The sequence below is a fragment of the Arvicola amphibius genome, chromosome 7 (assembly GCF_903992535.2).
Source record: "Arvicola amphibius chromosome 7, mArvAmp1.2, whole genome shotgun sequence".
NCBI lineage: Eukaryota > Metazoa > Chordata > Mammalia > Rodentia > Cricetidae > Arvicola > Arvicola amphibius.
Window position 1 is genome coordinate 2,697,820 of NC_052053.1, and position 27,852 is coordinate 2,725,671.

At 44.5% G+C, this 27,852-nt stretch overlaps 1 protein-coding gene across 2 annotated transcripts in view; it reads right to left on the reverse strand.

The window, feature by feature from the left end:
- Positions 1-16,667, reverse strand: part of Itgav (integrin subunit alpha V) — a 71,523-nt gene extending 54,856 nt beyond the window's left edge. Inside the window, exons 1-2 of one of the 2 annotated variants that reach the window (XM_038336153.1) lie at positions 16,202-16,667; positions 4,408-4,535 (exon numbers count right to left, since the gene is read on the reverse strand). In XM_038336153.1, the coding sequence (XP_038192081.1) occupies positions 4,408-4,535; positions 16,202-16,386 (313 nt within the window). In that variant the 5' untranslated portion in view covers positions 16,387-16,667. Of the gene's footprint in view, positions 1-4,407; positions 4,539-16,201 lie in introns of both variants that reach the window. The other variant, XM_038336152.1, reaches the window with a different exon arrangement.
- Between the last annotated feature and the right edge of the window lie 11,185 nt (positions 16,668-27,852).

Here is a 27,852-nt window from a genome sequence, read left to right on the forward strand (position 1 = left end):
CTGGAGAACTGGAATAGAATTAACATACTGCTGAATTTTAAGAGGAGGATATCCTGCTCCCCCAACGCTAAGTGTTTGTCTCTTCTTCTTATGCCTAGAGAACATCTTTTGGAAGAAGATTATACCACTCTTTTTAAAAGAGACATGCTGAGTACTAAAAAGAAATAAGAGAATAAGCTTTTATTTGGAAGTTAAATGTGGTTTTAGTCATTTGATTCTCAATCTCTACTATGGCTTTTATGACTAATGAGATGATTTAGGTCATTAAAGAATTTGCTTTTTTGTTTGCTAGAATAAGTTATTAAAACAATGTCATCCCATATTAATCCTTGAATAAAACACACACTTAATAAACCTCCTCAAATAGGTTTTTTTCCCTCAGCTCCAACTCAGATATTACTAAAAATAAATTTGGTTGAAAGAAAAATCTCCTGATTGAATTTATTATTTATGTGAAACTTGAGAGGTCAGAGGAAGAAATCTCTTTGATCATACATTAAACCCTCTGTCTAAATGCTAGGAACACAACAGTAAATGAGACACAAGGCCTGTGCTTTCTATGGTGGAGGAACACAGATGTGGGGAGGGGGCAGTATGGCAATGACCTCTCTCACTCTGCTGCTCACCAGGGTTGATTCGGCTGATCTGGCTGGCTCGGTGCGTGTCCCCTCCCTCCCTCATACTGTATGTGTGCCCCTCCCCAAGCTGCAAGCACAGAACCATGTAGAGACATCGTTTGCCTAAGATGCTATCCTCTAAAGGGAAACAAAACTTGGGAAAGTGTATCCGGAAGAGAGTGGCTGAAGCTCATTTTCGGGGTACCAGCATTGTTTATTTATAGTTATTCAGACTCTCCCCCTTCGTCCACGGGCAACCTCCGAGGTTCTGCAGGAACACAGCACAAAGAACACAGGCCTGAGGGACAGCACTGCTCTCTCAATGCTGGATTGTTCCCTTCTAGTGTTGGGAAGGAAGTGAGCTGAAAGCCCCAAACAGTTTCAAACAAAATCTCTTTACTGGAGACTTCAAAAGAAAAAAATAAAATCAACCCCAGTCTCGAAAGAGTGGGTATGAGTCGGATCAAAGTGTGAATAGAAGGTGGGTTTAAAGGGCTCATGTGAGGCTGGTTTGTTAAATGTGGCAGATATTAAATAAGACATGATTAGCTATATGTTATAATAAAAGAACTGGACAAAATTATCTACTATCAGACCTCCAATCATACAGTTCTGAACCAGGGGATGACAGATTCTAACAGGAGAAACACGCCTATTAAAGGAGAAATCTTTGCTCTAAATCCATGCTGTAGCAAGGAGGAAAAGAAGGCTGTTTCATTTGTTTTAACTTTGTAATGTATAAGGCTACTCAGTCTAGACATATCTCTGAGAGGCAAAACTTACCAATCGGAGGAAGTTAAACTTACAGGAATAGGTTTTGGAGTGAGCTGGAAAGTGTGTGCCACGGAGGGCAGTTTTACATTTGTTATTTAAAGCAAAGCCTAGGAATGTGTGGGGAAATAGCTCCACAGCATTCTTCTGGGTGAGAGTCTGCATGGCCAGGCTTGTCTACTGCCTGCAGCTGAGGCCTGGAAACCTGCTTGAGTGTGGCAGCAGCAAGACGTTCAGGACGAAAAGAAAAGGATCAAGGTAGGGCTTTCTTCCGCTTTCAGAAGACATGACTCGCAAGCGTACAGCCAAGCCTGTATTACCATGTGAAGAAGCGTGCCTTCCTTCCCCAGTGGAGACCAGTGGTCTATGTCGTGGACGGGGAGAGGGACAGGCATGCACTGGATGTTGGATGCTCACACCCATGCTCGCGTGTGCAGAGGCTAGAAAACTGGGGTCCTCCTTTTTGTTCTTGACTTACTCCCTTGAAACAGAGTCTCTCATTGGACCTGGAGCTAGTCTGGCAGCCAGCATGCCCCCAGTGACCCTCTTGCCTTTGCCCAGACAGAGCTGGAATAAGAGGCACATGAGGCCACTTCTAGCTGGACAAGATTGACTCTCCTTTATATGTATATAAAACTGGGCATTGATCAATCTGTTAGTAACATCTGCTTCCTTAGGAAAAGGGAAAAAACATGTGGCAATGAGAGGGTTTTCCCCAAAGTCACAGTAATAGAAATGAAAATGCAAACCAAGACGTAATTCACTTAGCAGCCACAATTATCTGTTTCTTTCCCTTTTCATAATTCCTTTTTCATGATTATTCTCTATGGAGTTTAGTAAGTTGGGTGTGAGCATCCAACAATCCATTCTTCCCCCACAGCGTGCTTCGTCGTTTATAAAGTGAGGTCATAGTCAAGAACTCCTTTGATCTACAAGACAACTCTGCTTTCTCTGACAAACTGGGAAACTGGAAACTGATACCAGCAAATGTCAATCACTTTCCCAAGGTTATCTGTGTCTGAACCTGAATCTCCGCCTTCTAACTCACGGCTGCATTCCAAATCACCACAGCTGCCAACAGAAAAAGAACAAGGGAAGGAGCGAAGCCTATTTATATAAACGCAGCTCTTGCTGGAAGTGCTTTCAGCATAACCAATATCAATTTTTAAAATATGTAAAGAGATTCTGGCCAATAGAATAATGCCACTCCATGAGAAAAATCTATGTCCTACTTCCCAGAATCTTCCCAATAGAAAAACCAATGGAAAATCACATGACCTAAAAGACTTGGCAGGTGTGAACAACTGCAGCACCTCGAGATGTCTGGGTGTATCCACGAGGAGGCAGAGCAGCCATCAGTAGAGGGAGGCAGCATTGAATCCTGCGGGCACTGCTGGCCTTAGCTGAACAAACGAGGAACAAGCTGCTGGTTTCCCCCATCGGCTCCCAAGAGAAAGGTAGACTTGACGTCTGCCCACTAAGGTTCATTTTAGATGCCTAACTTCTAGGACTGAAGGCAATAATAAATACGTGTTGTTTAAAGACATCTAGGGGCTGAAAGGAAAGCTCAGAGGCCGTGTCCCCACACCAGATCCTGAGTTCAATTCCCAGTAATAAAAGAGAAGGAAACTACAGTTGGGATAATGATGACATCAGCATTAGGAAACTAACGCTGGCTAGGACACAAAACAGAAGTATCAGACTGCATTAGCCTGCTGTATGAATGTCTCCATTCTCATCGTTACCCGTGCAGTGTTTTGCTGCATGGATATGTACCCACCACGTGCGTGCCTCAGACCCACAGAGGTCAGAAGAAGGCATCAGAGCCCTTGGAACTAGTTACAGATGGCTGCGAACCACCATGTGGGTGCTAAGAACCAAACACCTGTCCTCTACAAGAACAGCAAGTGCTCTTAACTGCTGAACCATCTCTCTGGCTCGCCAAACTTTTAAAAAAAAACACATAAGAATACACCAAAATAAATGCATATAGGAGCCTGAACATTTTATTCCAATGATGTAAATGTAAAATTTGAATTATCTCTCATCGTCCTGAGTTTAACTCTTTTTACTGCCACCACCTTGATTGACATTGAAATGCGTTCTAAAAATTAAATTATACTGCTATCAGTAACACAACGTAATTTTCCCAATATATTTTAGATAGAATTTTGTTAATGATTTTTAAGCTACCTAAATCTATTTGAATACTCAAAATGATAATGATTCCTCAACTCTTTCATTTTTTTGTTTTTTTTTAAATTTTTTTGCATTACACCAAACATGGGATTCATTCAAGATTAGAGAAGTAGTCTGTAGCGGTCAGTGAGTCATGCCTCAGTTCCGATCCCAGAAAAACAGCCCAAATCTCCCAAGTTCTTGAGCGCTCCCTCTTCCCAGAAGAGATAAGAACTTATCCTAATAGGGTTCCCCAAAATGTCTACATCGTGACACTGTCGATTTAAACTGGAAGACATCTAAAACAATGGCAACACACAGAATCGCTGCAAAACACACAGAAATCACGTCTACAGATCCCTCTCCCTGTGGATGTGGGGTGGTGATGGTGCTGGGCTGCTGCTTTTTAAAAAAGATTTGTTTACTTTTATTTATGTGTATGAGTGTCTCATCTGCACACAGGTTTGTGCATGGCTGGTGCCTTCCTAGGTCAGAAGAGGGTACTGGATCCCCTGGAAATGACCTTACATATGGTTGTCAGATGCCAAGTGGGTCCCGGGAACTGATCCCCATCCTCTGTAAGAGCAGTAAGTGCTCTCAACCCCTGGGCCATCTCCCCTGCCCTGTTGCTGCATTAAAACAAAACAAAACAAAACAAAACAAACAAACAAACAAAAAAAAAAACAGAACAAACGGGCCTGAGTACAGTGGCTTCTGATCCCTGATGCTAGAGAGCCTGCGAGCTCTAGGCGACCCAAGGATACATTGTGAGACCCGGCCTTCAAAGCAGAACAACCAACCGCACGGTCTGAACTAAGAGAACGGACAAACCGAGGCTTACCTGTGGAATCGAATTCGATGGGCTGGCAGCGGCGGCTGGATGAGCACTCGCATTTGAGGACCTGTCCTCCTTCCACAATCCCGGGCTGCGTTGTGTTGGCCTTCGGGGCTCCCACCAGGAGAAATGTCCTGCTAAAACACCAAAGGGCGGGAGATATTTCAAATGACACAGAGAAGAAGGTTTATATTATGATTTATGACCAAACATTGTTCTGGGATTATCCACAAATACTTCTAAAAACTATTTTCAAAGCTCCGCAGTGGTGGCGCACGCCTTTAATCCCAGCACGGGGAATGGAAAGGCAGGTGGGTATCTGTGAGCACAAGGCCAGACTGGTCTACAGAGAGAGTTCTAGAGCAACCAGGACTATTACACAGAGAAACCTTTTCACAAAAAATAAAAATTTAAAATTTAAAAAAATTTCTAAGAGCCAAACCAAAAAAGTAATTATTTATGAACGGCATAATGTCCCATTATAAAATAATTTCTGCTGTATTCACTTTAAAATGTATATTATCCAAACTGTGCATCTTAATTCTTTTAGATTTATTTATTTATTTATGTGAGTGCTTTGCCTGCATGTATGTCTGTGTTGAGTGGGACCCTGGCGGGTCCCACAGCGGAGACGGGTCCCACAGCGGAGGCGGGTCCCACAGCGGTGGTGGGTCCCAGGACAGGTGGGCCCAAACTGCAGCGGCTGACAAGTACATCATGCAGACAGAGTTCGAGTGTGGAGCTTATTGGGATAAAGGGAATGGGAAGGGAAGAGAAAATAGGGAAGGGGGGGGGGGGCAGAAATCTGCCTCCTCAGAGAAAATGGCAGAAAAGGAAGGGAGGGGAGTGGGTAGAGCTTGTCTCTTAAAGGGTCCTCTGCACCTGCGTAGAGTCAGGGACCTGCTTGCCATGCACAGTGGGGCCAGGTTCCCAAGGGAGGGGGCCGAGGTGTGCCTGGATGCTAACACGGGGTACCTAAGGAGTTCAGAAGACGGTGCTTGTTAGGTGCCCTGGAACTGGACTTACAGGCTCCGACCCCAGACCATGTGTTGGAGGTTTTGGGCCAGTGACACAGTAATGGCGACTGAAGCCATCTGCAGACCTGAGCTCAATTTCCAGAAGCTATATGGTAGAAGAAAGACTGACTCCTGAAAGATGTCCTCTGACCTCCATGCATGTTTGCCACAGTCCACGTGCCTACACACACACACACACACATGCATGTTTGCCATAGTCCACGTGCCTATACACACATACACATATGCATGTTTGCTGTAGTCCACGTACCTACACAAACACACACACACACATGTTTGCCATAGTCCACGTGCCTACATGCACACACACATGCATGTTTGCCATAGTCCATGTGCCTACACACACACACACATGATTGTTTGCCATAGTCCACGTGCCTACACTCACGCATGCATGTTTGCCTACACACACACATGCATGTTTACCATAGTCCACATGCCTACACACACATGTATGCTTGCCTACACAAACATATATATGTTTGCCATAGTGCACGTGCCTACGAACACACACTCTCTACTTTTTGCCTAAATCCCTCCCCCCTCCTCCCCTTTTTGAGACAAGGTCTCAGCCTATGTCTCTGCCTCCCAGTCCAGAGATCAAAAGCATGCACCACCACATCCAGCCAACTTTTGTTTTCTATTCATTCAAAAAATAATGTGGAAGCTTAAACATATTTACTGCATCTGGCTCAGTTCTGGCACTAAAGATGCCTGTTCTAGACATGGCCCTCCCCACAAGAAACCAGCCAGCCAACAAATCACTCAACCTTCTAAGAGCCATGAAGGAGACAAGCACCTGAGAGAAGATTTCCTGGAAATAAGGCCAGCAGGCCTTCCTTGGGGAAAGGAAAAGTCACAGCTCCCCAGGAAGGGATCACAGGAGAACAGAAAGAGAGACCCTTAGGAGATAAAGTCATCAGGGAAATGATCTCTAGGGAACTCCCAGTGAAGCAAGAAGAACCTGCTTAGGCAGAGGAGAGTGCCTACGGGGTTGCTGTAGGAAGGGATGGGGGGGAAGGAAGGTGAATAAGTGGAGTGACGAGGTGGGTGGGAGCACCCTAAGTTCTGCATAAAGATCCTGGGTGGGAAAGCACTTAGTCTTCCAGGACAGAAGAGACGAGCAGTGGGCTGAGCAGAGAGAGCAAGCTGGGAGTGGCCCAAAATAGCCTGGGAGTCCGCAAAAGCTAAATCGTGAAGTGCCTGCCTTTTAGACATAGCAAAACCAGTTTTATCTCAGTTCCATTTAAAAGTTTAGAGAGGTGACTTTCTGGTTTTTAGAGAATTAAAGAAAAAGACAAAGTGGATCAAGGAAAGCAAGCGCAGGGAGGGAACGGTGACCACACATCCTGGCCAGAGGAGATGGGGAAAGAGACGGGGAAGCATGAGAAAAACTACCTAAGGGTAGAATGGACAGAGAGAAACAACACCGACTCTGAACGTAGAACTGGAGAAGACAGAAAACATGACCCAACTCTTCACATTCCATGCTAGTCAAGGGGGTGGGGGAGAGGAAGGCAGATCCCAGAAAAACACGGACTCAGATCCCAATCTACCCAATCGTGCCGTCTGTGAGGCACCTAATAGCCTGGGGGTCTGAACAGAGGTCCTTGAGAAATAATGTGAAAGTTCCAACACAGCCAGGCAGTGGTGGCGCACGCCTTTAATCCCAGCACTTGGGAGGCAGAGGCAGGTGGGTCTCTGTGAGTTCATGGCCAGCCTGGTCTACAAAGCCAGTTCCAGAACAGCCATGACTATTACACAGAGAAACCCTGTCTCAAAAAAAAAAAAAAAAAAAAAAAGTCAAACACAAACTGAACATTTATCTGTACCCAGGAGTTTAGGGAGGAGACAGACAAGGGTGGGATGAGCTCTCTCCATCTTGCTGTTTAAGAAACCAACAGATTTAGTTCTGAGGTGTCGAGAGAGGGTGCAGAGAGAGGGGGAGGAGAGGCAGCACTAAGAAGATATATTTATTGCCACAATTTCATCTGGCTAAACAAGTCATTTAAATTCTGGCAAAGGAAAACTTATAGTGATGAACCTCTACCTTAAATATGAAATGTATTTATTGTAATTTTTAGAAATCAAATTTAACCTCTCTTGTCCTGGGAAGTCGCAGTCACCTAGAACAAACAGAAGTCTGCAGTGGGGACTGTTAAGTAATAAGTGTCCTGTACGCCGGCACTTCCCTTGAAACCCACACATTCCAAATGCAAACAAACTCCAAACCAAGCCACGCCCTGTTTAAAAACTCTTTATGCAGTCATATTTGGCAGCAGAAAAACATGAGGGCTGGCCCTTCTCCCATCAGAGCAAAATGATTCTGAGTAAGAAACCAGCTTCATTTTCCCTTAGTAAGAATCTTTCCCAAGGAAAAAAAAAAATGTTGAGTGTGAGGTTTAAACCACTTTCAAGATAAAAGAAATTCCTTGTCATTACAAACCCATTTCTTTCCGAGCATGTTGATTAACACAGGCAAATCAGATTATGCAAGTCTTCTGGTCGGAATTATATATAAATTATGTGTGTGTGTGTGAGTGTGTGTGTGTGTTTGTGTGTTTTCTTCTCAGTCAGATCAAACAATTGGCTGCAAGTCTGGATATGCAGCTGGGTGACAGAGCACTTGACTAGCGACCCTGAAGGTTGCATCTCTACTAACACAAAAGCCGGTAAAGCCAGCACATTTGAAAGAGTGCTTTGCCTAGCCTGCAAGAAAAGAAAAAAATGTACAATCAGAAGTTCGGTCCCGACTACCACCTAAAATCAGGTGTGAGGGCCTGTGTCTATAATCTCCTCAGAGAAGAGACTAACAGGAGGGCAGAAGGTCAAGGACATCCTTGGCTACAGCATGCTAGAGGACATCTTCAGAGCCAGCCTGAGCTACAGGAGACCCTTTCTCAAAAAAATTTTAACAGGTGGAAAGGGTACCATGAATGTCCGTTTTTATCTTAAAGAGTCATTTTTACCCAGTGTACTCTGAGAAAGAGAATAGTTCTGATTAAAAAAAAAAAAAAACTTTATTTACACCGACAGGCAGAGGCCAGATGTGGCCTATGGATTGTGATTTTTCCAATCAGTGATTTCATCAGCAGAGAACTAGGATAGGAGCTCAGAAGAAAGGAGAGTGGTGGTTTGAACAAGAATGCCTTCTTAGCCTCGGGTATTTGAATACTGGGGCCCCAGCCCACCGGTGGTGCGATTTAGGTCAGTTATGGAAACTTTAGTAGATGTATCCCTGCTGAAGGAAGGACCTCTCAGGTTGGGACCTGAGAGAGTGTGGTTTCACCCCATTCCAGTTAACTCTTTCTGCTTTGAGTGTAGTTGAAAATGGGGTCTCTCAGCTCCATTCAGCCACCTGCTACCAATGTTTCCCCCACCCTATGAATGATACCTCTGAGACTATAAGCCCAGATAAACAGAAAAGTAACTCAGACAGAGTAAGGCTCTGTGGGATGCTGTCCTCCCGCTGGGGTGGGAGTGGGGAACCCCGTTCCCCTGCCATGTGCTGCTCTCAGGTCTAGAACACGTCCCTTCTTCTACCCCTTCAGGCTTAAACGTGATGACAGTATCCAGTGTTTCCCCATTCTCTCCCCTTCCCTCTGACCACATTATGGTTCGAATAAATCTTTGGAATCACGGGCTAGAGAAGGCTGAGACATAAAAAGGCCAGTCACCTGGTTACTTGAGACTATCTACGTGCTGATTTTCTGTGTCTGCATTATGAAGAGGACTTGGTCTTTCCTACAGAGTTCCTAAGATAGTCATCCGAGTTCTTAGTGTGTGGACCACATGATGTTCCAAGTCAGAATAGCTGGTTCCCAGATTTGCCTTGATACCCACAAGCCACTCACTTCTAGATTGTCATTTGCATATTTCTTTTCAGGGCCTTCTATAATTTTTTGTCAAAACTATTCATTACCTATAAAAAAGTGCTCATTTGGATGTAGGGCTCTAATTCACCCTTCTGCCTGAGCAGGTAACAGCACATTCGTTAGCTACAGGTCTCAACCTCACACTAACAGTGTATCTGTGAGCAGGTAACAGCACATTGGTTAGCCACAGGTCTCAACCTCACACTAACAGCATATCTGTGAGCAGGTAACCGCACATTGGTTAGCCACAGGTCTCAACCTCACACTAACAGCATATCTGTGAGCAGGTAACAGCACATTGGTTAGCTACAGGTCTCAACCTTACACTAACAGTGTATCTGTGAGTCGTCCCCAATATACTCCAGCTCTTGGGCCACAGAAGTCATCCTTCCCTAATCATCCAGTTATTTAAGTTACCCTTAGAATAATTCCCTCATGTAACACATATATATAATTTTGTACTTCGGATATTTCCCTGACTTGGCAGCTGAGAAACAGAGAACACTTGTTAGTTCTTGGGGAACAGCCTTTGGCAAAGGCAGAGGGCACAGCAGGAGAGGGCACCAAATAAAAATGCCACTATTGGCAACACACAGCCTGAGTGCCCCCAAGGAGCGCAGAAACCAGGCTGGTGCTTTCATCTGCTGTCTGCACATTACAGGCATGAAAGACTGATAATTAGAAGAGCTAACACGGATGCCCGGCCCAGCTTCCCTGCACATCCCTACTTGTTCAGACTTGCCCACTGGTGAAATGCAGAGAAACAGGAGGATAATAAAAAGGAACACGTGATGCCTGCGAGGATCTAAATCCCAGGTTAATAATTCTTAAAATGTCAACAGCAGGATCAGTGGGTAGACAGAGAGACTGGCTGCCAGTCCTGACCACCTGAGTCTGATCCCAGGATCCACACGGTGGAAGGACGGGACTCTCACAGAAGTTACCCTCTCGCCTTTTTATGGGAACAATGGTGCCTCCACTTACACACACACACAAATAAATAAGCAAATAAATAAATAGAGTGTAATAAAATTTTAAAATAAAGAAGTTTCTTTATCCAACTATCACTGCAATAAGTTACTTTTAAGATACTTAAGGGGATTTTTGTTTGTTTGTTTTTTGAATTTTATGTTTTGTTTTGGCTTTTCAAAACAGAGTTTCTTCTCTGTATAGTTCTAGCTGCCCTGGAAATCACTCTATAGACCAGGATAGCCTCAAAGTCAGAGATTCATCTGCTTCTGCCTCCTGAGTGCTGGGATTAAAGGTGTGAACCATCACTTAATATTTAAGTAATATTGATACTTAAATATTTGAAAGAGACAAACAGACTTGGAGAAAGTAAAGAATCTTAAAATGGAGATAGATAGATAGATAGATAGATAGATAGATAGATAGATAGATAGATAGATAGGTGTGCAGATATATTCTCATGAATAGAGTCCCACAGACTGAGTTCCAGGATGACAGCCAGGGCTACACAGAGAAACCCTGCCAGAAAGAAAGAAAGAGAAAGAGAGAGAGAGAGAGAGAGAGAGAAGTAAAAAAGAGAAACTAAGAGAGATAGAAAGGAAGGAAAGAAGAAAGGAAAAAACAAAATCCAGAACTATTAAAAGTTATTTATACTGGGCGGGTGGTGGTGGCACATGCCTATAATCCCAGCACTCGGGAGGCAGAGTCAGGCAGATCTCTGTGAGTTCGAGGCCAGCCTGGTCTATAAGAGCTAGTTTCAGGACAGGCTCCAAAGCTACAGAGAAACCCTGTCTCAAAAAAAACCAAAAAAAAAAAAAAAAAAAAAAGAAAAAGTTATTTATACTACAAAAACCTAAAATCCGATCAACGAAACACTTTACAAAAAGTCAGTCATATTACTGAAATGTCCACCGAGACTGCTGATTGTCTACAACAGTCTAACAAGTAAGGGCAGCAGCAGCAGGGCAGACACAGCTGCAGCACCCACAGTGCAAACAGGAGGGGTCGCCTGCAAGCACGGCAAGTCACTTGAGGAGTCTCTTGAAATCTCTGCTCTCTGGAGCACAGGCACAACATTCTGTCATTACTTAAAAGAAATTATTTCCCAGGTGGGTAATGGATAAGTGGAAACTTAAAATGTCGGAAGCTCAGGACTAATACAAGATTGTGCCATTAGCCTTCCAAACAGCAGTTGATATAATTAATAAGCGATTTCCTAATGAAATAGCAAGTGAAAATGAAAATCCACTTTCAAAGGAGCTTTTCTTTCCTGATGTTCTCAAAGAGCCATCAGTGCTCAAGTAATTAACTCTAAAGAGGAAAAGCGAAGGCAGAAAAGGAGGCTTGCAGCACTGCCTGGCAGAGTGGACAGGTGGGCAACCTGTTGCCATGGGGTCATAAGACCTCACTGAAGAACAAGCAGATTTTGAAGTTAAGCAACATATATCCATATACATTCAAATTTCTCCTCACAAATTCTGGCTCATTCAAAAAAAAAATAATTGTCCAATAACATTATCAAGAACCACATCTTCGCCGGGGCTTTGAGATACCTGGTTTCATTTCCAGGAGTGGGTCCTTAGGACTCCAGAAACAACCGTGCGATTCACACGATGTCAAGAAGTGGGAAGATGCCTAGAAGAAGCAGGAAAAGAAAGGTAAAGCAGGGCTAACGGGGAGAGGGGGAGATGAGAAAAGCATCGGACAGTCTGAGGAGGGTGCCCTTAAATGCACTTCCTACCCAGGGCAAGGCAGGAAGGGCACTTACTTCACGGAATGGAAGTCCGGCTACCAAGCAGGGCAGCTGGCCAAGCAATGACAAGTACATTTTCAAACTTTCCAGATGAACTAAGCTACTTGGCTGCTTTCAGCCCTAGCCTTTCCAAGATAAAGTATGTTTCATATATGTAGCTAACTCTAGGGTGACCAATAAGCCCACACCAAATGGAATTCCTGAAAAAGAAAAAAAAAAGACTACTTACATATCTAAAAAGAAATGTGTATAAGATAGTTGAGGTGTGATTCAAGTTTCAGATTTGCTCTACAAACAAACAAATGCTTCAGGTCAACAACCCTGTAAAGTAAAACGGAAGCATTAGCCACCAACTGATATATGCCTGCCTGTGCCTCCCAAGAGCTGGGAATTAAGGTATGAGCCACCACATCTGCCCAAAACATCTGTTGTCTGAATCAGTCCTAAGATGTGCTTTCTAAATAACAGAGACTGCAGTTTACGCACGTGTACTATTTATGACAGAACAACATTAGCCCACACTGTAACGGTCACATGAAAGTTTATGACAATAGCTGAAGTCTTTTTCAGGAGGAGGAGGTGAGACCAGGTCTCACTATAGCCAAGGTGTATAGCTCAGGCTGGTTTGTGACAAACCTCTCCTACCCCAGACTGAGTGCTGGGGTTTCAGGTAACACTGCACCCAGTCATTTCCTAAAATATTGGGACAATGATCACAACATGAAAGTTTTAAAAAGCAGTAGCCAGGGGAGGTCTTAACCTAGGTCTGGATTTTCTCTGCCAATGAAACGACTGCTGAAAGAATTCGGCCACAGAATAGGAAGAGCAAAAACAATGTTTCAGAAATATAAAGCCCATTGAAACATACACAGCGTTTTTGCAGGCCTAGCAGCTGGAAGGATAGCAGATTAAAGAGGCTCTAGCCGCCCAGACCCAGGCTCAAGTAAGAAGCAGGGGCAGGGAGCAGAGATAGAAGCAAGGAAGCATTAACAAGGAAGAGATTGGAACCCCTCCGCCTGGTGACTAAGCAGTGACTAATCTCAGCTGAGTGGAGCGGGGAGACAAAGTAAAACAGAAAACGAGGGGGAGGAATATGAAAGGGTCTCCAGGGCGACGGAGAAAAAGTGGGTTCCATGAATAGAAATAGAGGTGCAGCTGACATCTCTTGATGCAAATATAATTCATTTTTAGACAAAATGAGTTAGCATAGACGAATCCAGGCTAAATGACCTGCAAGCTATGGTAACGTTGTTTCTAATGGAGAAAAGAACTTGAAACCAGGGCCTTTCCTGTGTTTTGAGACAGGGACAATGTCCTTCCCCAGGCAGGCCTGGAACTCAGTACATAGCTGGGGCATGCCCTGGGCTCCTGATCCTCCGGTCTCTCCAGTGCTGAGACTACAAAGGCAAACCACATGGCCCAGCTTTTTCTTAGCAGTTTTGCTCAGTGCTTCTTTTCAATCAATATTGATGCATTCATTCCCACAACAACACGGAGATAGTTCAGACATAATCTTCTATAGTAAGAAAGACGAGAGGTGAGAAACCATTCTTCAGTAGAGTACTGAAACAGGAATAATCATAAATAAACAAAATCTGCTTGCCTCTCTAATCTAGAACTTTTCACACAGGAAAAACAAAACACAAAAACAAAAACAAAAACACCCTCTTTTATTAAGAAATAATTATATAGTTTTCCTTTAAAAGCTTATGATAGGAGCTGGAGAAATGGCTCTGCAGTTAGGAGCACTGGCTGCTCTTCTGGAAGACCCACATTCAGTTCCCAGCACCCACATGACAGCTCACAACTGTCTGTAATTCAAATTCCAAGGGACCCAACATCCCCACACAAACATACACACAGTGATGATACAGCTCTGCAGAGTCCAAAGCCTGCTGCATTTAGGCGTGCCTTTACCAAGACTAAGCATAATTTTGTCATTTGGTTTTTCTTTTCTTTTCTTTTCTTTCTTTCCTACTTTTTTTTTTGACAGGGTTTCTCTGTGTTGCCCTTGCTATTTTGGACATCCCTGTAGATCAGGCTGGCCCCACACTTAAAGATCTTCTTGCTTCTGCCTCCAGAGTCCTGGAATTTTTGGCATGTGCCACTATTGCATGACATTGTTTCTTGTTTTGTTTTAAGATTAAGCATAATTCTGCAATAATCTTCATTTAATCTGAAAAAGTCAGTAAGTACAAACCTTTATTTGGGTATAATTTGTGATGGTGTTGGGGACAATACCTCAAAGTTTCTTTCAATTTTTTTAAGTTAGACTAGACAGAGAGCTCTGGTCTCTTGGTACCAAAGTTGCTACGACTGTTTCAAAATGCAACCTGCAATCTCTCCAGTTCCACAGTATCTTACTAGTATGACCCATGCATGAGGTGATGTAATCATGAGGTCATGTAAGTGTGTACGCTCAGAGCATGTTCTTTGGCCATATGGTTTTCCAAAGGCGTGTCACATTCCTTGCGGTCAGTAATGCCAAACACCACCAACAGCTCAATACCGCTGTTCTCCATGGCAGAAACATTTAAAAGCTTACCAGCCTGCTGTGTACCTTAGACACTATTGCCACTGATTTAACAGAAGCAAGCAACAATAATATTAATAACAACAAAACAATTAACAGCATTTGTACAACATTCCGTCAACTCTGAATTATTTAAATGCTGATTCCTGATGTAAGGCAGAGAATATATTTTAAGTCAGAATTTCTGTACAATTAAATCTAAATGGTGTACCCTGGGAGCAGCTAGAATGCCCATGCTAGAAAAGGCACACACTTGAAAATACCCAGAGAGGAGAAATGTCAAATGGTGAACTAATTAAAATGATTAGATTGGGGGGAGAAGGCGTGGTAGCTCAGAGATGCAGCAGACTCAGCAGCCTGAGCCCTTGGGGAGGATCCCAAACTCTACTCCAACCCCCCCCCCCACACACACACAGAGATCAATCACATTACAGTAAAGTGGTTCCATGCTGTCTGAAGTTGGCGCATCTATCGTTTTTGGAGCCCTCAGTCTCACAGAAAGCACTCACTGTCAGTGTGAATAAGGCCGTGTGCTGCATGGTCTAGTTTTTGCCAGCTTCCTCCAAAGTGTGTGTTGCTTTAAAGACTGGTACTCAGAAAAACGATGAAAATAATCCTAAAGACCGTCCTAATAAACCACAGACAAACATTTAGACCACCTTCCAATTAAGCATATATCAGGAAAATGGTCCTACCCAAGTACTGACCATCAAAATAAATTGTGTGTGTGTGTGTATATGAAGAAAAATGCATTTTTCATACCACTTGTGAGCACAGAGAAATAACCAAAGAAATAGTTTCTTTCAAAAGACCATGTAACAAACGTTATAAAACATCCATTAAATCAGTGTTTCTAACAGTGACACACAGCGGTAAGAACGATGCCAGCCAGCCCAGCTGAGTCACAGACAGCTTTTAATCCAAAAACGACAATAAGTGCTACAAGTCCTCAGAGACGCTGCAACACAGGGCGAGGGTAATTTGAAAGCCTACAGGAACATGCTGAATTCTTCAGTGACCTGCAGCGAGGGAAAACTCGGCCAACACCCCGGTTCTTTCTGAATAATGACCTAAATAGTGGACTAGAAAAGGAACAGATGACACATTCCATTCATCTGGTGGACCTCAAAGACGTAAAGGTCACACAGTCTTTTACAATTTAACGCAACAATGTGATCACTTTAGTCATCTTAGTGTCTAGAAAAGGAACGAAAAGGAAAAGAATCAGACCATTAGACGAGAAGGGCTGGTTTCGGAGAGCGAAAAGCACTAGGAAGAGGCTAAGTGGCCCGGGAGAAAAAGAAGTTCTGGGACCAAGTGAAGTAAGTTACAGAATGAAAGAAGCCAAAAGTCCCGCCGGACCAGCCTGTACTGATTTCCAACTTTTCCTAGATGTTAAACAGAGCTCCTTCAAAGCCCGGCCAATCAGAAGAAGTTGGTGACAGGGTCAAAGTGGATGGTGAGTGCCAGGCTAGGTCATCCCCACAAATGTTTCATCCCTGCAGGACCTGAGCCAGCCGCGGGATGGAGTGGGTAGGCCGGTTTGTTGGAGCCAACGACCGGGTGCGGATAGGCTGGGTGGGGGCGCGCGGTGGGGGAGGGGGCGCCTGGGGACACAAGCGCGGCCACTTACGAGGACTTGCTGGGCGCAAAGAAGTCCACCGCGAACCCGAAGTAACTTCCCTCGGGGCCGGCGTACTCGGCGGGGTTTTCGACGTCCAGGTTGAAGGCGCCGGCGAGGGGCAACAGGAGGCCAGGCAGAAGCAGCAGAAAGCCACGGGGGCGAGGACGCAGCAGCAGCCACCCGGGAGCAGCCATCGCCGGGGCGCGGAGCCCAAAGGCTACAGTCCCTGTCCCGATGCCCGGTGCGGGCGGCCCGCCGCCTGCGAGCGCCCAAACTGCTGTGCTGTGCTGTGTTGCACTGTGCTGTGCTGTGCGCTTGCGGTCAAGGGCGGCCGGGCGGCGCGGAGGCGGGAGGCAGAGTTGGGCGGCCACCCAGGGGGCGCGGTGCGCTACAAGGGACTCCGGCTAGGTCGCTCGCTAGCGCGGTGGCTGGCACTGAGTACTGGCGGGGCGAGCGTCGTACCTCGGGCCGGGAACTGCTTGGGCTGGGGGTGGGGGAGAGGGAGGAGGGGAGGAGGAGCCAGGGAGGCCGGGCCGCCCGCCGAAAAAGGAAGTCGCGCTCACGGTGGCCTCCCACAGGAGAAAGCCGAGCGCACTTCCGTGCGCGCAGGCAGCGGGTCCTCGGAACCCGCCCCGGGGCTGCGGCCCAGACCCAAAGGACCTGGGGACTCTGGCCGCGCGCCTCCACCTGGGCCTTCCGGCCAACCCAGACAGCCAGAGGATGGCGACAATGAAACGAAAGAGGCCCAGGCACACCTCGTTCCCCGGTTCCTCCTGGAACTTCTGGGAGACTTTTGTGTTTAAGAATGCGGAAAGCGTTATCCGCCTCTCGAACTTCTGCCACTTAGGCCGGCAGGCACTCAGCAACGGAGAACTCTGTAACTATGTGCTATTTCCCTCCCTTTCCATTCCCCACACACTGAACTTAATTATAAACTCCCAGAAGGTTGCTAGCACTGCCCCTCCCAGAAGCGGTGTGTGGACCCGGATCTCACTGGCTGACAAAGGTGTTGGGAAGGCAAAGAGTAGGTGATGAGCCTTCCAAATCCACTCAGAAGAGTTCAGGCCTCATTCCTGCATTCCAGCTAGGAGGGACGAGGATTTGGAAAACTGATAGTCGGTTTAGGGAGTTCAGGTAAACATGATTTTAGAGTTGGAGGCAGAAAGGCGGGCATGGAAACAGGAGCCCTTGAGGTTCCATGCCTGTGGACAAGGGCAGGCTGAGTGCTCCTTCTGTACAGAAATCTTGGCCCGCTTCCTTAGAGTCCTACTTCCTTTTCAATCAGTGAATGACTAAAGAGTAAAGTTTGCTCAGAGCCGGGGCACTGGAAAGAAGGCTCGGTGCTTAAGTGTCCCCGCTGCTTTGGGAGAGTGGTCCAGCACCCACATGTTGGCTCACAAACATCTTTAACTCCAGTTCCAATTCCTCCTCTGGCCTCTATGGTGCACACACAGATGTGCAGACGAAACACTCATTCACATACAATAATTTTTTTCAAGTTTGCTCAGAGTCTTCCTATGTTGCACATGAAATTTTAAAGAATTTAGTGGTGGGGTCGGGTGTGATGGCAAATGCTTTTGAAGCCTGGCACTAGGAAGTCAGAGGAAGAAAGATCTAGCCTGTGTAGCAAGTCCCAGGTTTCAAAGAAGATAAAAGAGGAGGAGGAGAATGGGGGTAAAGGGGGAGAAAGAGATCCCTGTCACAAACGACAGAAAAGTTCCTCAGTGACAGCATATATTCATCTTCATTAAATAGTTCTATGTGGTGTTATGTATACTCTTAATTGGGTTAATCATTTTGATTTTTAAAATTTCACTAAAAGATGTGCAGCATAGCCATTGGGAGGTCTTACCAACCAGAGGCCAGCATCTTTGCAAAAGCAGTGACAGGAAATCTACTGTGAATATTTACACATAAGATCACGGACCAGGCCAGGCAGTGGAGGCGCACGTCGTTAATCCTAGCACTTGGGAAGCAGAGACAGGCGGATCTCTATGAGTTTGATGTCCCCTGTTCTACAGAAATAGTTCCAGGGAAGCCAGGAATACACAAAGAAACTTTCTCTCAAAACAAAACTAAACAAAACTAACTAACAAAAGGTCCTGTACTTGCTCCTTATTTCTTTTTTTTTTTTTCTTTTTTCTTTTTTTGGTTTTTCGAGACAGGGTTTCTCTGCAGCTTTCTTTTTTTTCTTGACGCCATTTGGGGTTAGAGTCAGGGGCTTAAGGAGATAGTGGTTCACGGACAGCAAGACCATCCTGTGTACTCACAGTGACCTCTGCATCTCACTCTGAAAACCACACAGCTCTCCAGACAGAAACTCTCAATTCTAAAGACGAGCCTGGGGTTTCCCGAGTCCCGTTCAGATAGTCAACATGCACAGATTTTAAGAGGAATCACAACTTTTGCTGAACCAAGATTAAAAATGACAACATCTTCTTACATGTTATACTTGAGGAAATTTAGCTATACTTGAGAAAATTTGTTTTTTAAAATACGGGACCTATTCTAACTATATGGTTGTTGCAGTATGGCCACTTGTTTGTTCCCGGCTGCTCAGTCCCAAAATAGCTACACAGAAACTATATTATTTTCAGTACTGTGGCCAATAACTTAAGCATATTTCTGGTCTAACCCTCATATCTTAATTTAACCAATTTCCATTCATCTGTGAATCACCATAAGGCTGTAGCTTACTGGCAAAGTTTCAGCATGTCTGTCTCTGGTAGTGGCTCCATGGCTTCCCCCTTAACCTCACCTTCTTTCTCCCAGCATTCAGTTTAGTTTTCCCCACCTAGCTCTGTCCTGCCCTGCTCTGCTATAGACCCAAGACAGTTTCTTTATTAACCAATGGTATTCATAGCATACAGAGGGGCTATAAATCCTGCCTTGATACAGTACTCTAATAACCACAAAAATTCCAGATCTGGAAGTTATTCTGTGTGCTCTTCCACATGGGCTGCTCCACTCTGAACAACTGAATTAGGGCTTAGACGCAAAAACCTCAGCATTTCCGGTATGTTTAGAATTTGCTAATACATTATCTTCCTTTGCCTTTGGGGGTAGGGGCCGGCTGGACTGGAACTCACATTTCTGTCTCAGCTTGCCAAGTGCTGATTACATGAGGAGGCCACTATACCCAGGAACCTCTTCATGCACCCAAGATGCATGGCCCTAAAACTGTCTAAGTCACTGAGCATTCTCAAGGTCGTTTACCTTGAGCGTCTGACCCTCTTGTCCATACTTCCCAAACTCTGGGACTACAGGTGTGTATCACCTGTTTTAAAATGTTTTAAACAAACAAACAAACACACCCCCCCAAAACAAACAAAAACAAACAAAAAAAAACAGAACACAGTAGCTTTTCAATTACATGACTCATAAATAGAATCATGTGGGCTAGTTTGAAATGTGGCCAGCAAGTCCCCAAATGGTTACTAATGCTTCCCTCCTCCTATTCTTTTTTGTATAAACATGACCTTGCTGTTAGTGGAGATTATAAATTAAACTTCTAAAGCACAGTTCCTTCAGGCTTACAATAAATGTAAATAGTTGTAACCAGAAGGCCTTTACCAATGGTCATGTCGGGGCTGAAAAAGTTCCTGTAGAGACAACCAAAGATGCCCGTAGAAGTTGTCAGGATCTTTAAGACAGCTGATGGGAGGAAAGGGTGCCGTCAGTATCAGGGACGCTATTTCCTGTCCCATTTCTTTCCAGCAGCTGCTGGGAGCTACACAGCTGCCTTGTGAGCATGGCGAGAGCATACTTAGCAGTGAAAGTCATGGTCTAGGAATTGCAGAGCAGGAAGAGCGAGTTTCTGATAACTGTGGATCCCCGTTCCAGGCTTGGATTATATGTCTTCACAGTGTACTATTCGAGGAAAAATGGTGCCTCTATCTTTTTTAAGATGCTAGTATTTAGGTTCCCAGTTGTACTTTCTTTTCTTTCGTTTACATTAGCAGAACGTGATGTCGCACGCCGTAAGCAGGTTGGGTCTCTGAGTTTGAGGCCAACCTAGTCTACAGAGTGAGTTTCAGTACAGCTAGGGCTACACCAGAGAAACCCTGTCTTGATAATCAAAGAAAAATATATATTTATTTATTTTGTACATACAGGTGTTTGTGGGATACCCCTCTGCATTCTATGAATATGTTTTATTATCACTGGTTATTAAGGAAGCTGTTTCAGTCAATGGCTTGGTAGAGTAAAGCCAGGCAGGAAATCTGAACAGAGATATAGAAAGTAGGAGGAGTAAAGGAGATACCATGTAGCCACCAAAGGAGACAGACACCCTAGAACCTTACCTGTAAACCACAGCCTTGTGCCAATACACATATTAATAGAAATGGGTTAATTTAAGATGTAAGGGTTAGCAAGGAATATGCCTGAGTCATTGGCCAAGCAGTGTTGTAATTAATATAGTTCCTGTGTGGTTATTCAGGTTTGAGTGGTTGGGAAACGATGAGCAATCTGCATCTACAGGTGTTTTATCTGCATGGACATCTGTACACAAGAAGAGGACATTGGATCCCATGGGACATATAGTTACATATGGCTGTGAGCCATCATGGGTGTGCTGGGAATTGAACTCAGGACCTCTGGGAGAGAAGCCTAAACTACCTCTCAATATATCAGACTGATACCTCCACCTTAGTCTCCTTAACAAGATATTTAATGTGAGTGCTAAGTATTTGTTTTCTTTCCTTGTTTAGGTAGAAATTATTCTACATATGTTGTCCACTCCTGGTTGGTTGGTTGGTTGGTTGGTTGGTTGGTTGGTTGGTTGGTTGAAGTAGCTAAAGCAACAGCACCGCCTGGCAGTTGTCTTGCTGATGTGAAGTTATCTTTATTTACTGAAGCTAAAGTGAGTTCACTTTCTGTGACTGAGAGCTTTACATACTCCGTGGAAGGACTTCCATGACTGGCATTCATATAACAAAAATGAATTTAGTTCTGGCGAGTGATCTTCTACTTTTCACATGAGCTGGTGCCTTCCCTGGCTTTGTGCATTTTAAATGATTCACTTGGGGTTTTCCTAAAGTCTCCACCACTACTTCCTCTAAAGTTGAAGGGATAATTAAGAATTTCTACCTTTCCATCATTATGGAAATGTGCCAGGGGATTTTCATGAAATGTTAAATATTTAACCAGAGATGATTATGTTTACTAATCCAGAGCTCTTAATTACATAATTTAATTAGGCTTAGATCACAGGAGCAAAATGAATTAAAGACTTGGTACAGTTTCTGCATTCCCCCCCCCCAATGGATAAAGGTATTTCTACAGTTAGATTTTTGTTTTGTTTATTTTTCGAGATAGAGTTTTTCTGTGTGGCCCTGGCTGTCCTGGACTTGCCGTGTAGACCAGGCTGGCCCCAACTCAGACAGCTCCACCTGCCTCTGCCCCCCAAGTGCCGGGACTAAAGGTGCACACCACGGTTGTCCTGTCTGTCTGATATTTTCATTTTGGTTTTGAAGCAGCGATCACTGTTTTGAAGACAGCTACCCAAATTCATTCCACCATTTCAATGTGAGCAAGATCCTTCAAATCTGAGTCAGAACTGCTACCTTTTTACTCCGATTACCTTATTTTAGCTGTTGTTGTTTTTGTTGTTATTGTTATTAATTATTATTATTCAGTGAAGAACTCACTGCATGGCCCACATTGCCAGTAGAGTGTCTTTCTAGTACTCATAAGGCCCTGGGTCCAATCCTCAGCACTGCCATAAGTAAATAAACACATCAAACAAAATAAAACCAAACATATGTGGCCAGGCTGGATTTGAACTCACGGTCCCCCTGGTTGAGACTTCTGAGTGCTAGGCTAAGGTATGCACCAGCAGATAGGCTTCATTTTAGCTCTTCTGTTTCCATATGGATAAAGTAAAAATTAAAATTGTTTTTTAGTTTATTAAATTTATTTAGTAAATAAAAAATATAGCTGGATGGTGGTGGTATACACCTTTAATCCCAGTACTCTGGAGGCAGAGGGCTAGGTAGATCTCTATGAGTTCAAGGCCAGCCTGGTCTACATGAAGACACTCTCTGTCTTGAAAAACAGATAACAAAAGTGGTAAGCAGCAACTTTAATGAAATACTCTCTGAGGAGAATACATCTTTTCATATACCTAAGCCTGTCTCAGACAAACATATGCAAGAAACTTTTAAGGATAGCCTAGTGATTATGACCCAAAATGTAAGAGTAAATGACATTGATTAAGAAGAAATAAGTGCTGGGTGTGGTGGCTCATGCCTTTAATCCCAACACTCTGGAGATAGATCTAGGCAAATCCCTGTGAGTTCAATCAAGGCTAGCCTGGTCTCCAAGGTGAAGTCCCAGGGCAGCCAGGACCATTACACAAAGAAAGCTTGTCTCAAAAGAAGAAGGAAGAGGAGGAGGAGAAGGAGGAGGAGGAGGAAGAGGAGGAGGAGGAGGAGGAGGAGGAGGAGGAGGAGGAGGAGGAGGAGGAGGAGGAGGAGGAGGAGGAGGAGAAGAAGAAGAAGAAGAACAAGAACAAGAAGAAGAACAAGAAGAAGAACAAGAAGAACAAGAAGAAGAAGAACAAGAAGAACAAGAAGAAGAACAAGAAGCAGAAGCTAAAAATGGACTAGGATATAGAAGTCAAAAAACCTCTCTGTGGCAATGGAAACACTCATATTTAACTACTTGCATAACCCACAGGTAACTACTACTAAGTACTGGTATGTTACCAGCATGGCTGGAAAATTAAAATGCAGTGTAAACTGTTTCAGGGTCACATGTGACCAGTGGCTCCCAAGCTGAGCAGAATGGCTGCCAGTGGTACTCATTCAAGGGGTAGAGAATGAGTCTACTGATAGATAAAAAACAGACTGAAGTCCTTTCTGTTTATCTTTCCAAAGCTGCAAGTGTCAGTGGTTAAAGGTCATTTTTTTTTCTCTGTTTCTGTACCAAATTGCACCTGATTTTCCAGTTTTACTACTGGGAGGTTTTTCATTTACTAATTCAGTCACCACAAACAAGGTATAGTGTGGTGGAAAGAAAAAGTAGAAAGCAGAAAGGCGACCAGAAACTGCTCTGGTATCAACGCCTCCACCTTCTCTCTTACTTTTTATGCCTTTGACAGCTCTGCTGGGCTGAGACACAGAGCTCACCTCTAAATGTGGTGCCGAGCCCTGAGTTCAGGCAATGCAAGGTTCAGTAGTTATTTTACTCCTCAGAGGGAACAAAGTCACAGAAATGGGGGGGGGGGGGATTCTTCTGGAGCAGTAGGGTGAGATCGGCTTGATTGTCAGTAAACAATGTGGGGTTGTTCGTGTGTCTGAGATTGTCAACGTCCTTCCTAGTGTCCCTAAGGGATCTCAAAGGCACTTCAGCCAGCGCTGGTCTCAATCTCACTGGTACCTCGCTTTCTGTTCATTCACCATGAACATACCGTCGTAGCCTGAAGATATGGCTCGACCCCCTTTTTAATCGATTTCACAAAGTAATCCAAATATGGAAAGCTGCAGGTGGTAGAATTCCATAGACCATTTGAGAATAACGGCAGAAGGTGATGCTTCGGGGTAGCCCAGGGAGGACCAGCCAACACCTTGAAGTAGAGTATTAAATGTTGCTCCTTTCTTTTTTAAAAGCTAGGCTGGTAAGCACGTGTTGGTACACCTAGGTTTATGCAGTGATGGGAATCGGCCAAGCAGGCACTCTACCAACTGAGCTAGGAAGGATCAACTGAGGGGGACAGACCTTCCTTCCTCCAGAGAGAGCAGAACTTCCCAGATATAACAGGGTGGGAAGGAAAACCACCAGCTTCTAATAATGAAGTTCCCCTCCAGCCCTGATGCTGGCTGCATCTACTCTGTTCGTTGCTGCCTTGCTGATACATTTTTATTTTTCCTTATATCAGATGTCAGCTTCTTACAGCTCTCAACATGGACTGCAGACCAGTGCCTCTGCCGAAAGCCTCCCCAGCTTCAGCACCAGATGGAAAATGACCAGGCATCCGCTCTTTTGGACTCCACAGCTGTTGTGGAAGCCAAAACAATAAATCCCCTTTGTAAGACGAGTTCATTCTATTGCTTATATGTCTCTGGAGGACCCTAACACAATGTTTGTGCTTGATTTTTTTTCACATAAACATTTTGGAAGGTATTACCAGGCATGGTAGCACACACCCTTTATCCCAGCACTTAGGAGGAAGAGGCAGGTGTATCTCTGTTAGCTCGAGGCCAGCCCAGAGTTGTATTTTAAAAAAAAATTGAAAGACAATGTTGTCTACACATAGAGTGCTGCGTGTCATCAGGATGGTCATATATCAACTCTGCAACCCCATTGTCTCTGTGTGAGGGGCAGTGTGCAATCATAGGCTGGCTGGCTTCTTCACAGCTCCTCCATGCTAAAGGAACTCTTGCCAGGATGCTCTGAGGTCTCTCTCCATCTGCTGACTTTGCTTAGACACATGCTGGCAGTTTCCCGAGGCAGGCCAACTTACAGCAGAGTTACTGGAGAGACACTAGGAGCTCTTGTTGTGGCAGTTTCTCCAGAGGAGTTTAGGATGCCCTGAAATTTGAGCATTCTACCTGAAGGAACCCTAGCCAGCCTGGGTCCGGCAGACAAAGCTCTGGCAGGCCTTGCCCTTCTCCCCCATTCTCTCTGCTTTGCTGAAAACGGTTAAATTACATCCCTAAAGCTAGCCACTAAGGTCTATTCCCGTATTTGGCCACTTCCTCCCTCTGAGGCTGCTGACCACCAAGGTCCAGCTGTCAAAGCATTGAAGTCCAGCTATCAGAAGCCCCCAGTGACTCACCTAATTAACATGTCCAGTTAAAGTTAAACATCTCATCCTAACATGGGGTTTCCCTTTGTACCTTTATAAACAGTGATTTTCTTATGTGCCACATCTGTCTCCTCTCTACCCAGAGGTAATTATTTGTCATAACAGAGCAAATGCCCCTTGCCCCTCTCCCTGGTTCCCTTCCCCTTCTCCTTCTTCCCCTATCTCCTGTCTTTGTCTCTTACTCCCTGCCCTCTGTCTCTCTAGGGAAAATAAAAATCTCCTTTGTGCTGAGAACTTGGTCCTGGGGGTCCTGAGCTGCTATAGAGCCCTTCTCTATCTTTCTATTTCTGTGCATACATGCATGCACACACCACACATGAGTGCAGACACCCTGTGCATAGCAGTCCTATTTATTAGCTCTCATAATATTTTTGTTTTATTTTAAATTTTATATGTACATAACTTGTCTGAATGTGACTGGCCTGAATGCAGATCTGTGCACCACATACATGCAGTGCCCAAGGAGGCCAGAAGAGGCATTGGATTCTCTTGGAACTTGAGTTACAGGGGCTGTGAGATACCAGACCTGGGGCCTCTGGAAGTACACCCAGTGATCTTAACTGCTGAACCATCTTTGTTGCAAGGAGAAAGGCTGCTTGTTTGTGCCGGCTGCCCGGCTAGCTTACACCCAAAATAACCACACAGAAACTGTATTAACCAAAACACTGCTTGGCCATTAGCTCTAAGTTCCTATTGGCTAACTCTTACATACCAGTTTAACCCATCTCTGTTAATCTGTGTATCACCACGTGGCAGTGGCTTACCGGAGATTCTAACCAGCGTCCATCTCAGGTGGAGGATCTATGGCTTCTCTGACTCTGCCCTTCTTCCTCCCAGCATTCAGTTCTGTTTTTCTCTGCCTACCTAAGTTCGGCCCTATCCACTAGGCCAAGGCAGTCTCTTTATTCATTAACTAATGAAAGCAACACCAAACAGAAGGACCTCCGACACCACATATTGACCTCATGGGTATGAACACCGATGCTAACATCACGTTATGGCTCCTCTGTTCTCATGACTCAACCTCTATGTCAATGTAGCCTTCAGTGGGTGAAGTGTCCTGATGCAAAAGATAAATTCCCAAAGCCCTCCTGAGGCGGTTTGAATCAGAATGGCCCCCACAGGCTCATATATTTGAAGGCTTAGTCATCTAGGACTGGCACTACTTGGCAGAGATTAAGGTGTGGCCTTGTTGGAGGAAGTGTGTCACTAAGGGGTGGGCTTTGGAGTTTCAAATGCTCAAGCCAGGCCCCATGTTTCTCCCTTTTTGCTGCCTGGATGGAGAACTCTCAGTTACTACATCCACCTGTGCGCCACCACGTACTCCTCCATGATGATAATGGACTAACCTCTGAAACTGTAAGCAAGCCCCAATTAAATCCTTTCCTTTATAGGAGTTGCCATGGTCATGATGTGTCTTCACAGCAATAGAATATGGACTAAGGCACCTCCTAAGGCATAGGCTTGCTTATGCAACTTCATCTCCACCATAATATATTGGGAAAAAAACAAGTTACATATCTAGACCAGGTTCAGAGTGCAAAGAAACACTCTTGATTTCTGAGCATGTCAGTGGCAAACACGCGTGATGATATTTATTTTCCTTCAGAACACTCTGAGAAGTCACCATGATATCCACAACAGTGCCATGAAACTTGCAGAACACGTCATTCAAGGACCTTTCTCTGAGCCGGAAGCTGTTCTTACATTTCCAAGAAACAGGTTGGTTATGTCCTACAAGTATGTCGGCAACAGAAGAAGAGGAATGGAAGACACTTATTCCTTATTCCGGGCTTATTCTAGAGCATGTATTCCAGGCTTATTCTAGAGTGTGTATTCCAGGCCATGGTCAGGGACATTTGTCCCATTCCGTAGCTCAGGAACACAGATTTGGGTTACCTTGAAATTCTGTCCTCCAGTGTGGAAGCAGTTTCGTGAGGTTTCAATAGTTTTGCGGAACAAAGAAAATTGTAAACCAAAACAAGTGTAAAATGCCCTGGTGGGCACACCAGAGCAGCAGACATGTGGGCATGGGGAAGCAGTTTTCACAGGACTAAGATGTGATCTGATGACATCCTTAGCTCTTGGAGTGGCAGAAGACAGTGTTCTGCTGTGTTAATAGCTTCTAATAAGATTTAGTTTATTACCACAAATTAATTAACAGCTTCTAAGAGATTTTTTATTTATTATCATAGATGCTAGTTTAAATGGACAGGTTTTAAGAGGTTTTTAATTTATTATTGCAAGGTTCATATAGAGTGGGGTAAGGATAGCTGTTTCAGAATGCTAAAATCAGCTCAAGGTAAAGTAATTAGTCTTTGAACCTACAAAATTCCAATTCTCTCCACTTTACTGGAATTCCAATCGGTCTTCCATTCTCTGCAGACACAGACTCCATCTAGAAGGTTTTCATTCACCACCAGGCACAGCTTCTTCTTGGGAATTTTGTTCACAAGTAGCATATTTCAATATCGTGGCGAGCGGTTCCCTTAAGCACAAAGGGTGAACCTCAGCAGGAAAGATGAGAGAGAAGATGAAAGAGAAAGGGGATATCTCTCATTATGGAGGAATTAAAATGAGCCTGTTACTTTGGGGGATTTATTATTGCTATCTGCTCGGTTTGCCTCCAGGTGCTGGGATTATAAGTGCACTCAGCCAGGCACAGCAACTATAAACTTATCTAATAAGAAAAATTATTAATCAAAAGGAATGTGTGTTGTTCTCACTGAACACTTTGCGTGGAGAAAAACAGCCAAAGCTAAAATGCAAAACAGTCTACTCTGAGTCTAGACTGAGCCACTTGGACCAGACCCAGTGGCTTGTGAAGCCTTCTCCCTTCTATTAGAAC